Source organism: Nyctibius grandis, chromosome 24 (genome assembly GCF_013368605.1).
Source record: "Nyctibius grandis isolate bNycGra1 chromosome 24, bNycGra1.pri, whole genome shotgun sequence".
Lineage (NCBI taxonomy): Eukaryota > Metazoa > Chordata > Aves > Nyctibiiformes > Nyctibiidae > Nyctibius > Nyctibius grandis.
The window spans coordinates 2,363,159-2,373,801 of record NC_090681.1 but is presented as its reverse complement, the minus strand read 5'-3'; the positions used below and the strand labels follow the sequence as shown (position 1 = coordinate 2,373,801).

Sequence of the window (10,643 nt, the reverse complement as noted above, 5' to 3'; positions counted from 1 at the left end):
CCCAGTCCTGGCAGAGGAGGCAAGTCCAGGGGCTCCCTAAAGCACCAGCCCTTCATGCAGAGCTGCAGGAAGCTTTACCCCCTCCCCAGAGAGCTCCCGCGCCGGCAGCGTGCCGGGGTACCCAGCTGGATAACTCATTTTCCGCTTGCACGGCCAAGATGGTCACAAGGATGGCGGGTGCCTCACAGGGAGAGCAGCCAGCCGGGGCTCAGCAGAGGCACACGGGAGGGGAGGCAGAGGCGGGGGGCTGCCACACGTCCCAAGAGCCCCCCGTGCTGGATCCCTGGGAGGTGAGGTCCCAAACGGCACCTAAGGGTGCCAAAACACGTTGGCCACCGGCTGCGGCGTCACGCGCTTCAGCAGCCACCAAAGCTCCTGCCCCTGCTCGGTGCAGCCGGGTCATTGGGGTCTGTTCAGCCCGTCCTCTGCCCCTGTTCCCTTCCCCTCGCTGGGGCAGCGTGAGGCATGGCTGCTCCGTCATTACTCATTAACACCTCTGGCACTCATGGGTGGCTGGGACAAGGTCCTCACGCAGCCACCCCAGCCCCACTGAGCCCTGCGGGTGCCGCTTCCCACCCTGCTGCGTCCCACAAGCTCACTCCAAATCCCCCCGCAGGGATGGGAGCTGGACCCAGAGCCGCTGCTCACCCCGGGGTACGGAAAAACCCAGCGACGAGCCCTCTTCACCGGCGCTTGGGCAGCAGTGACCCTGCTCGCCATCGCTGGGACACAGGGACTGGTTGTTGCGATGCTTAAAATCAGCGCTGCGCTCGCTGCCTTAAAAACGGGTTTTATAAAAGGGTGCTTGGGCCATAAATGTCATTGGGAGAGTGAACGCAGGTGCCCAGGAGCAGCAGCTCCCGCTCCCGTGCAAGTGTCTGGATTGAATGCAAAGGAACAGCCCGCGGGGAAGTCGGCACAACCTCGGTGCCCGTCAGGCACAGTGTGCCACGTGGGGTGTCAGGGACACATCAGCTGATTTGCCCCATCGGTGCCCCACGGGCTGTTGGCAGGTGCTCAATGGGGCTGGTGGCACATGGCAGCCCCAGACCTGGGGTGTGAAATCCCCCGGCACGGTCGGAGCGTGGCTGGCAGCTGGGGGAAGAGGGGAACCTCACCAAACCCGGGTGGCCACCACCGCTGCTTCACAGGCACCTTCAGGCCTGACGCCACCACGTCGGCCCCTGCCAGGTCCGTCACCCAAGCACACGGGCTGCTTGTTGCGATGGCTGCTTGTGCTGGGGCTGTTCGTGCACGCGGAACTGTGCACACATGTGCACGTGCACGTGGACACATGCACACACGCACATGGACATATGCACACGCACACAGACCCGTCCCCGCCAGTGTCTCCCTCGGGAGCAGCTATGGCAGGAACGGCGCTTTCCTCGTCCCCCCGCGCCGCAGGGCAGAGCGGGACCCGGCACCCAGATAAGGGGGAGCCGCTGGCGCCTGCTCCCATGGAGCTCCCAAGGTCCCTGTGGGGTAGACAGCGCCTTCGGGCCCGCCCTTTCATCTCTGCCCCAGCTGGGCACATGCCCACACTGCCCTCCTCTTCTTCCTCCTCCTCCTCCTTCAGCCCCGCTGGGCAACCTCGCCTCCCTCGTGCAGGATCTGCCCCGAACCTCTTTGCCCGAGGCTTTTGCATGAGGAGTTTTGAGACCGGTCTGGCACCTCTGTGGTGGATGCGTGATGAGCCCCCAGGTGCCACCTCCTGGGACCCATCCGTGGTGCTCACCCCATGCTGGCTCCCATGGCGGCGTCCCCATGGCACCCCTGCATCACTGCCGGTGGTGGGCCTCAAGAAGGTGCCACCCCCAGCTCTCAGCTGGGGAAACTGAGGCAGGAGGCGAAGCAAGCCAGGCTGTTCCCAAGGGGCCGGTGGCATCCAACCCCTCAGGCCTGGGTGGATGCCTGGTGTGCCGTCCCCACACAGCCACGGCCACTACAGCTTCATCCAGGGACCCCCCACCCACCCGGGGCGAAGGCAGGGCAGGAGCGGGCACACAGTGCCGCCGCCCTCCGAGCCAGGATCCATCCCTGGAAGCGCTCCCGGCTCCGGCGATGAATCACACTTTCCCCCTGAGATCAGATTGCAGCTCCCGCGCACGGGGGGCCGGGGCTGGCACCGCTCACCCTGCCACAGCCAGACCCCTCGGCCAGCAGAGCCGCGGGGAGCCGCGTGTGGAGGGCACGGGGCCGGCGGCATCGCCCGGGTTCACCACTGCTAAATGCCGTCAGCCTCTGGCCAAGGAACCCCTGAGGCTGGGCAAGCCTGTCCCTAAAGATTGTGGGGGGACAGCATGGGGAGAGAGCTGGAGCTGCTGTGGCAGTGCCAGGGTGGCGGTGCCAAGGTGGTGGTGCCAGAGTGGCGAGGCCGCGGTGCCAGCTCCGTCCCTGCCCTCGGGGCAGATCTGCCGTGCAAAACGAGATGGAAAAAAATCCACCAGGAAGGGGGATGGCAGCACCAGCACCAGGTCACCGGAGGGGTGGCAGCGTGACCCACAGCTGCTCTTTGCTCCCTGCGAGTCAGCCGGGCCCGTGCCGGGGACACCGCAGCGGCGGAGCAGGGCGGCCACCGGAGCCGCCACTTATTCTAACAGCCAGAACGTTCCGTCTCTCAAAAACTCTCCTGCCTTTGGCTTTCCCCTCCGGCACCGCCGCCGATAACTCCCCGCCAGCTCTGTTTACCGGAGCAAAGTCCACGCCGGTTCGCACACGCCGGCACCTCTCCGTGCCGGCCGGACCCAGCGCGTGCCCACGCTGTGCCGAGCGCGTCGGGGTCCGGCGCTGACACCGGAGCCGGCCGTTGCCTGGTTATATCCACAAAACAGCCCCGCACCGGGGCCGGGGCCGGGGTATCCTCTTACCGAGCAGAGAACAGCTGAGGCTTTTCAATCCCCACCCTGCCCTTGGCAGCTCCTCAGCTACAGCCCAGCCAGGCAGCGCCGCTGCCATCGTCCCCTCCAGCCCCTACAAGGGGTTGTTGGACCCGGCCCGTGCGACCCGCAGGTTTCTCCCCTCGGCGGTTTCGGCTCTAGATAGATATTTATACACACGACTTGTGCGAATTAACAGCATTCCTCTCCGATTGAGTCAAAAGCCTCGGCACAGATAGAGGCGCTTCATGGAAAAAAAAAAAAAAGAGAGAGAAAAAAAAGGTGGGTTGTGCTGAAAAAAGCAACAGGGGCCAAAAAAAAAAAGAGAAAAAATGCCCACTCACATCTCCCTTTTCCTTTTAAAGCTCTGTTCCCCGGAGATGGGCACGCACGGTTATTTTAAACCTGGTTTCGGCAGGCTGGCGGCGAGCAAGGCCTGGGCAAGGTGATGGTGACGGTGTGGGTGACGCGGGGACGGGGTGGCACTGGGCGATGTCGCAAGCTGCGGTGCGCGTTGCTGGGCGATTTCGGGGCACGTAAGCTGGCGACTTCCTGAGCGGCGACTTCCTGAGCCGCGGCGGCAGCGGGCAGGGTCGGGCCCTGGCAGAGGTAGGTTGGTTGGATTGAATACTGCGGGGGGCAGCCAGGCCAATGGCCAACTGGCCGTGCCACCACCCCGGGCTGTTGCACCCATGCCAACGAGGCGATATACCTAAAATATGTATTTTATATAAATATATGTTAATAATATAACCGCCGAAGGGCTGGGTTAGGGTGGGGAGGATGGGGACGGGCACTGCGAGGAAGCAGAGCTACGGGGAGGGTGGGTGAACAGAGGTGGAAAACCAGAGCTGCGGGCAGCGGTGAGGGCAGCGTCACTGCTGGGCACCCGGCAGCGCGGCCGTGGCCACCACGGAGCTTTGTGGGGCGAAACGCCGCCGTCCCCATCCCTGAGACCGAGGGCGAGGGATGGGCCGTGGGTGGAAGGGGAAGCGGCTGCGCTCTGCCGTTACTGGGGTGTCTGCGGGGCCAACCTGGGGCATCTGATGACCCCTGAGTTACTGGTATTTAATACATTAATGTGCTTTAATAAATACCAAGGGGAGTGCATCACTGCGCTGCCAGCACCCCGCCAAGCACCCCGCTCCGTGCACAGGATGAGGCAGCGGCACTGGGCGGCCATGTGCTGCCTCCTCCGGTGTTTCCCCTTCCAGCCACCCGCATGGGAGGCGAACCCCAGCCGAGCCCCAGGGACCCCAGAACCCCACCAGAGCCCCAGGGGAGCCCAGAACCCCACCAGACCCCCAGGGGAGCCCAGAACCCCACCAGCCCCAGGGGAGCCCAGAACCCCACCAGCCCCAGGGGACCCCAGAACCCCACCAGAGCCCCAGAGGGCCCTGCCCGGGCACCCCACTCTCCCCATCCCGGCCCTCCACGCCCCTGGCAGGATTGGACCCCAAGGTTTTCAGGAAGGAGCCCCCAGCGCTGGGGGAAGGGGCACTTTTGAGGCTGCACGAAGCAAATCTCCGCCTTAAATCATGGGGTGGGAAGAGCCGGGGCGGGATGGGGGCTGCGGGGGATGCTCCCCAGGGATGCGGGCTGCCTGCGCCCAGCCCTGCGGCTGCCTCTGCCAGGGATGCGGGCGGCTCAGCCTTCCCCGCCCTCCTCCTCCTCCTTCTCCTCCTCCTCCTCCTCCTCCTCCTCCTCCTCCCGGGGCGGGGGGAGGCACCGCAGGCGGTGGCCGGGCGAAGCGGCTGCTCGGGGGAGTCTGATTTCCAGCCGTGTTTATTAATAACCCCCCCCCCGCCCCATGCTGAGCTCCTGGGCAGCGCAGAGCCGGAGGTGCTGGGCTCCGGGGGAGGAAGGTAAGAGCCCACCTAGGGCGAGCGGAGAAGGGGCTGGGGTCCCCCCGAGGGGGGGTCCCCATGGGTGCCGGCTCCTTGGCGAGGTGGGGGGGTGTGGGGCAGGCGAAGGGGCTGCCAAAGCCTGGGGTGCGGGGATGGGGTGGGGGGTCTGAGGTTCAGCACCCGGGGAGCATCGCTGGACCCTCAGGAGTGACCGGGGGGGAACAGCCCCCCTGGTGTACCCAGGAGTGTTGGGGGGGCCCTGGGACGAGGGGTGGGTGGGAGCGAGCCCCCGCGCCCCGCTGCGAAGGCAGGACAGCCATCCTCCCCTCCCGCCCTGCCCATACAAAGCAGAGCCGAGAACTTTGAAAAATAAGCACTGGCACCGGAGGGGAGCAAGGAAAAATGAAGCGGGGGGCCCTTTCCCCACCTTTCCAGGCGCTGCCCCTCTCCAGCCGCCCGGCCGTTGGGTCCGAGGCTGCGATGTGTCATCGCTGCCGAAAACTACCTTATTAGGAGAGAAAGTATCAGTGAAAATCAGTTCTTTCCTTAAAGCCGTTGCCGCGAGCCGAGAGCTGCCCGCGAGTGCCAGCCTGCGCTCATTCCTTGGGGGATGACTAGACATGAGCTCAGCGGCGTGGCCGGGAGGTGAGAGCATCCTCCAGCCAAAGCCACCGGCCACAGCTCCTGGAAGCGGCAGGAAAAGCCCCGGCTCGTCCCCGAGGGTTGTCCTCTCCATCCTACCCCAAATAGCACCCAGGCGAATGTGAGACAGGAGTGTTTGGTGGTGGCAGCTGCAGGTACCGGGGCTGGGGATAATGAGGGATCGGATGACTCTGCAAAGCGAAGCTCGCCGGGCTCCCGCTGCAGGAGCTGCCGCTCCTCGGGTGCTGGCCGTGCGGTGCTTTCCTCCATCTCACCCAGCACATTCCCTTGCCGTGAGGTTATGCCACTGCTAAAATCCCAGCGAGTTTCACAGGGAGTGCACACACCGGTGCTGCGCGGTGTGTGTGACACCCCGGGCACGGGATTTTGGCACAGGCACAGCAGCTCCTCTCCCGCTTTGCCAGTCACACCAGTGCCACCGGGGGACATCGGCTGTGACATGGTGGGCAGTTCCCATTGGCACCGGAGCAGCTCTCGGCTTCGGGGTCCAGGTTTGCATCCCTCGCTCTTCCTCCCTCCAGGAAGGTGTTTCTTCCTTTGTTTTGGCCCATGCCAAAGCCACCAGTTTGGGTCGAAGCTGTCATCAGCGCGTGCAAGGGCAGCCCTGCCCAGTTTGCACAGCCCCTGGGTGACATGGGGACAGTCATGGCAGCGGGGCTGCGGTGAGAGTGCCTCCAGCCCAGGCTGCTGCGGGGCACCTGCGTCTCGCAGGGCAGAGAGGAAGGGCTGGGACCTGTTATGCTCATTGGTCTGGTTCACGTGTGCTCTCCTTTCCAGGGACCTGATGGCAGAGCCCGAGCCCCCTCCAGAGCTGCAGCTGGATGAAGCCGGAGCATCCTCAGCCCCGCAGGGAGCGGCTGCAGGGGCTGCTCCACACCCGGACCTTTCGCATAGCCCGTTAGACCCAGCCGTGGGCGTGGGGGTGACAGCCCTGCACGGGGACAGCCCAGACACCCGCCGGGAGCTGCAGGCAGACGGTGGAGACACTTTGGTGGAGCTAAACATGCCAGGGACCCAGCTGGACAAGGATGCAGCCAGGGCTGAGATCCCGCTGGACGTGGATGGGGCAGGAATCCCGCTGGACGTGGATGCAGATGGAGTAGAGATCGCACTGGACGTGGATGGGGCAGGGATCCCGCTGGAGGTGGATGGGGCCAGGATCCCACTGGAGGTGGATGCAGATGGAGAAGGGATCCCACTAGATGTGGACGTGGCAGGGATCCCACTGGACGTGGATGCAGATGGGGCAGGGATCCCACTGGACGTGGATGGGGCAGGGATCCCGCTGGATGTGGATGCAGATGGGACGGGGATCCCACTGTACATGGACACAGACGGGGCAGGGATCCCGCTGGACATGGAGGCAGAGGGGGCAGGCAGCCCCCTGGATGCGGATGGCGCGGAGCACCAGTGCCTCACCCTCGAAGAGCTGGGGGACTACTTCCAGGAGTGCATCGAAGCTGTCGAGCAGCTGGAGAAAGAGAGAGACAGCCTGATCGCAGAGCTCGGCCAGCTCCGGGAGCCGGCGCTGCAGGAGATCCGCCATGCCCACGAGGAGATCCAGGCCGCCTGCCGGCTGCTGGCCAAGGTGGAGCTGGAGAGGGACAACCTGAAGGATGAGATCCGGCAGATCAAGCAGAAGCTGTTTAAGGTGACGAAGGAGTGCGTGGCTTGTCAGTACCAGCTGGAGAGCCGGCGGCACGACCTCTCCCAGCACGCCGCTTACCGGGGCGAGCTGGAGACCCAGGCTGGGCAGCTCTCCGGCGAACTGTCCCGGCTGAAGGAGACCTGCGAGAAGGAGAAGGAGGTTTTGAGGCAACGGCTGGAGATGCCGCCGTGTCGGCAGGATAACCTGTACCTGCAGGAGAGCCGCCGGCTCTCCATGGAGTTCGAGAGCTTCGTGGCGGAGAGCCGGCGGGGGCTGGAGGAGCACTACGAGCCCCAGCTGCTGCGGCTGCTGGAGAGACGCGAGGCGGGGGCGAAGGCGCTGCAGGAGATGCAGGGGGAGATCCAGGGGATGAAGGAAGCCCTGCGGCCCTTGCAGGGGGAGGTCAGCCGGCTGCGGCTGCAGAACCGGAGCCTGGAGGAGCAGATCGTCCTCGTCAAGCAGAAGCGGGATGAGGAGGTCGGGCAGTACCGGGTACGTGCCCCGGCTGGGCACCCCTCGCACGCTCTTGTTTAGAGCATGGGAGTCGTTCTTTGTCATAGGGCCAAGGGGAGGAGCGGGGTGGATGAGGAGGGTGAGGAGGTGGAATATCTCCTGCTGGTTGAAGTCCAAAGCATCCCCCGCCCTGGCAGGGGCCAGGCGAAGCAGCAGCCCCTGGGTGTAGGGCAAACCCGACGTTACAGAGATGCGGTGGGAAAGTGCTGGGGCCTCACCCCATGAGCTGCTGGAAAAAAGGTTTCTGTTGATTATATTCTCACTTGGTTTTGACCTGCCCGTTGGAAATGGCCCCAGCGAGCAGGGACGAGGCAGAGGGGATGGGTGGTTTCCTTCCTTTCCTTCAGGTCTCCTTCCCGAGCGATGCTGTTGGGCACAGGCACTGCACGTTTCCCGCAGCTTGCACTAGCACGGGAGCCGAGCTAAGGTGCTTGGAAAAGGCAGTTTTAAATAAAGGTGCCTTTTCTTTAAAAGCCCAGCCCTGCCAGGGCAGGTCCTGCCCTTCCCACTGCCAGGAAGGGTCTCACCTCCTGTGCCCGCAGCCCAGGGGCCAGGCTGCCTCCCGAGAGGGTTATTTCTGGCTGCATCAGGCATCCCCCCCGGCACCTCGTCCTGAGGGACAGGGCAATTCAATATCTATAAGAGCACATTTGGCAAAGAGGCTCCACAATTAATCTCCCCCACTTCAACACTCCCTGTTCTCGGCTCGTAATCGCTGCCTCCTCCCAGCCTGGCTCTGAGCAGCTTCTGGAAGCTGGCGTCCACCCTCCATCGCTTCTCCTCCCTGCTGAGCTGGGGACCAGGTCACCGGTGCCTGCGACACTGCTCGTCTTGGATTTCGGGGTCCGCTCTCCCTTGGAGGACAGGACTTTGGGGCACCCCTGATACACCTCCACATTTTCTTTTTCCCAAATGCCTTGTTGATCTCCTCCTGACTCATAGGTTTATACAGTTCTGACAGCTTCTCAAAACACACATAAAGTAGTCTAGGGGACAAAAGCAAGGAGCCAAGAGAAGCCTGAGGACCCAAGGCAGCCCAGCCCAGCCCCAGCTCCCACTTTTATAATAAAATACAGCTTTTTTGCAGAGGTTTTTTAAGACAGTGTTTGGCCAGCCATCAGCCTGGCTGCGCTTTGTCCAGACCACCACCATCGCCCCATGAGAGCGTGGGCACTGAGGCAGCCTTCATCCCCCAGCTAATCCACGCTTGTCTTCTTATTCCCCAGGAACAGGTTGAGGAGCTGGAAGACAGGCTGAAGGAGCTGAAGAACGGGGTCCAGCTCCAGCAGCGCAAGAATCAGGAACTGGAGGAGCTGAGGACCAGCCTCCACCGGGAGCTCTCCATCTACAAGTCTGTGTCTCATCCCTGTGGTGCAGAGGGGCTGGGGAGGGGCTGGGAGGAGGAGGATGGTGGAGAAGAGGCTGGTGGTCACACAGCTATCGGACACAGTGGGCTTTTGCTCCTGGTTCCTGGGCATGTAGCTGGTGTGTGAGCAAGGGGATGCTCTTAAATGAGAGAGAACTGTCTTCTGCTTGTCCCTCTCTGCTGGTTTCACTCGTCGTCTTTATTACACGGGATTTTTTAAAGCTCCAGAAAACATCCCTGAGCTGGTGGTCTATTTTACTCACCACGCTTTGCATTGTTGTGTTACTCCAATCTTAATCATTCTCTGTAGCTTCACTGTTACTTCAGTGTTCTTTTTTCCCCTTCTCCACTCAAACCTCCTCATGCAAGCACACCATGGGAGGATATTCCCTACCCCACATAGGTAGGTTTCTTTTATTCAGGTAAAACTTTAGCATGGTCATCACAGGGGAGGAGATCTGTGTCAGCCTGCCATGCCACCAGCCATTCCAAGCATTACCTGGAGTAACTGCATTTACGATTCAGACCAGATCCCAACCCCTCATTTTTGCTGCTTGAGATCCCTCTAAATCACAGACCGATATTTAAGCCTGGGTGCAGCAGCACAGTCCCTTAACTCCTGGCCATCTACAAATCACCGGCCCTGGAAGCGATAGCGTGCGAGGCTTCTCGCGTGTCAGGACACCTCATTAAGTGTCACATTCGCACCCGGGAGCTCAGGGTTAAGCACGGCTCCGAGCTGCCTTCTGTAGCTCACACCAAAACTCACATTCCCTTCTGTTGAAGCTGGTTTGTTTGCCAAGGGCTCTGGCAGGGCTGGGCTAGGTCCGCACGCTCACACGACCACACACTGAGCCTGTTTTAAGTGTTTTCTAATTACTTTTCTTCCATACTGTGAAAAGAATGTTTTCCAGAACTAGCATGTCCCCCTTCCCCGTTTTCTCCAGAGTACTTCATGTAAATATTCAGTACTCTAAATTCACTTTCTACCCATACAGGGGCTGCTTAGAAATCTACGGCCACCTTTGCAAATCCGAAGAAAAAGCCGACCAGGACTGTTAGGAACGATGGACTTCTCCTCGTAGCAAAAGCAAAGGACAGAGGCCTCTGCGGGGGACGTCTCCTCTTGCTGCTTATGCTACCCGATGCCCAGCAGCTGCCTGAAGCCAGGAATACCCAACAATCCTCTGCTTGTGTGTATTTCTCGAGGTGCTGCTGTTAATCGTGTAGTAAAACTGCTTTTCCACAGAGGAGCAGAGAAAATACTTGCACTGAACAACGGACATACAATGAAGAACAGGCGTATGTTTTGCTGTGTTTGGAAAATGTATCTTGTCTTGTTCCATAGGTAGATTGTATAAGCCTGCACAGAAGGTATTCTTCTGGAAGCCAGTGTGAGGGAGCTTGATTCTTAAAAGTTTACATGCAAGAGAAGCTTTATCCTTCTAGCAGGATTTTCTTTTGTATTTCAAGGGTCTCTGCTGTATTGGGACATGCTGCGCCGTGGGCCACAGAAACTAGTTTGTGGATAATAGGTTTCCACTTTAGATAAAGTCTCACACTGAAAATAAAGGTCAGAGTTTAAGGATGCTTTTAATTCTCAAAGCTGCATCTCAAAGATAATAACAAGCCCGTGTGTCAAACCAAGGTACTTGTAAAGGATGCAACTATTCATGCTACAGACTAACAAAAAAAGATAGTTCTGTGGTAAGGGCTAAAGGCAGACC

At 61.0% G+C, this 10,643-nt stretch overlaps 1 protein-coding gene across 1 annotated transcript; it reads left to right on the top strand.

Moving 5' to 3' along the window:
* Positions 1-4,603: 4,603 nt before the first annotated feature.
* SYNC (syncoilin, intermediate filament protein) lies at positions 4,604-10,513 on the top strand. Its single transcript, XM_068417678.1, has 4 exons — positions 4,604-4,744; positions 6,167-7,529; positions 8,777-8,901; positions 9,915-10,513. The coding sequence occupies exons 2-4, from the start codon at positions 6,174-6,176 to the stop codon at positions 9,976-9,978; spliced, it is 1,545 nt and encodes a 514-aa protein (XP_068273779.1). The 5' UTR covers positions 4,604-4,744; positions 6,167-6,173; the 3' UTR covers positions 9,979-10,513.
* Positions 10,514-10,643: the final 130 nt, after the last annotated feature.

Excerpts from the sequence above, each read along its gene's own strand:
- SYNC (XM_068417678.1), top strand. The coding sequence starts at position 6,174 with ATGGCAGAGCCCGAGCCCCCTCCAGAGCTGCAGCTGGATGAAGCCGGA. Across the intron at positions 7,530-8,776 it reads AGGAGGTCGGGCAGTACCGG|GAACAGGTTGAGGAGCTGGA; the intron begins GTACGTGCCCCG and ends CTTATTCCCCAG. Across the intron at positions 8,902-9,914 it reads CGGGAGCTCTCCATCTACAA|GGGCTGCTTAGAAATCTACG; the intron begins GTCTGTGTCTCA and ends CTACCCATACAG.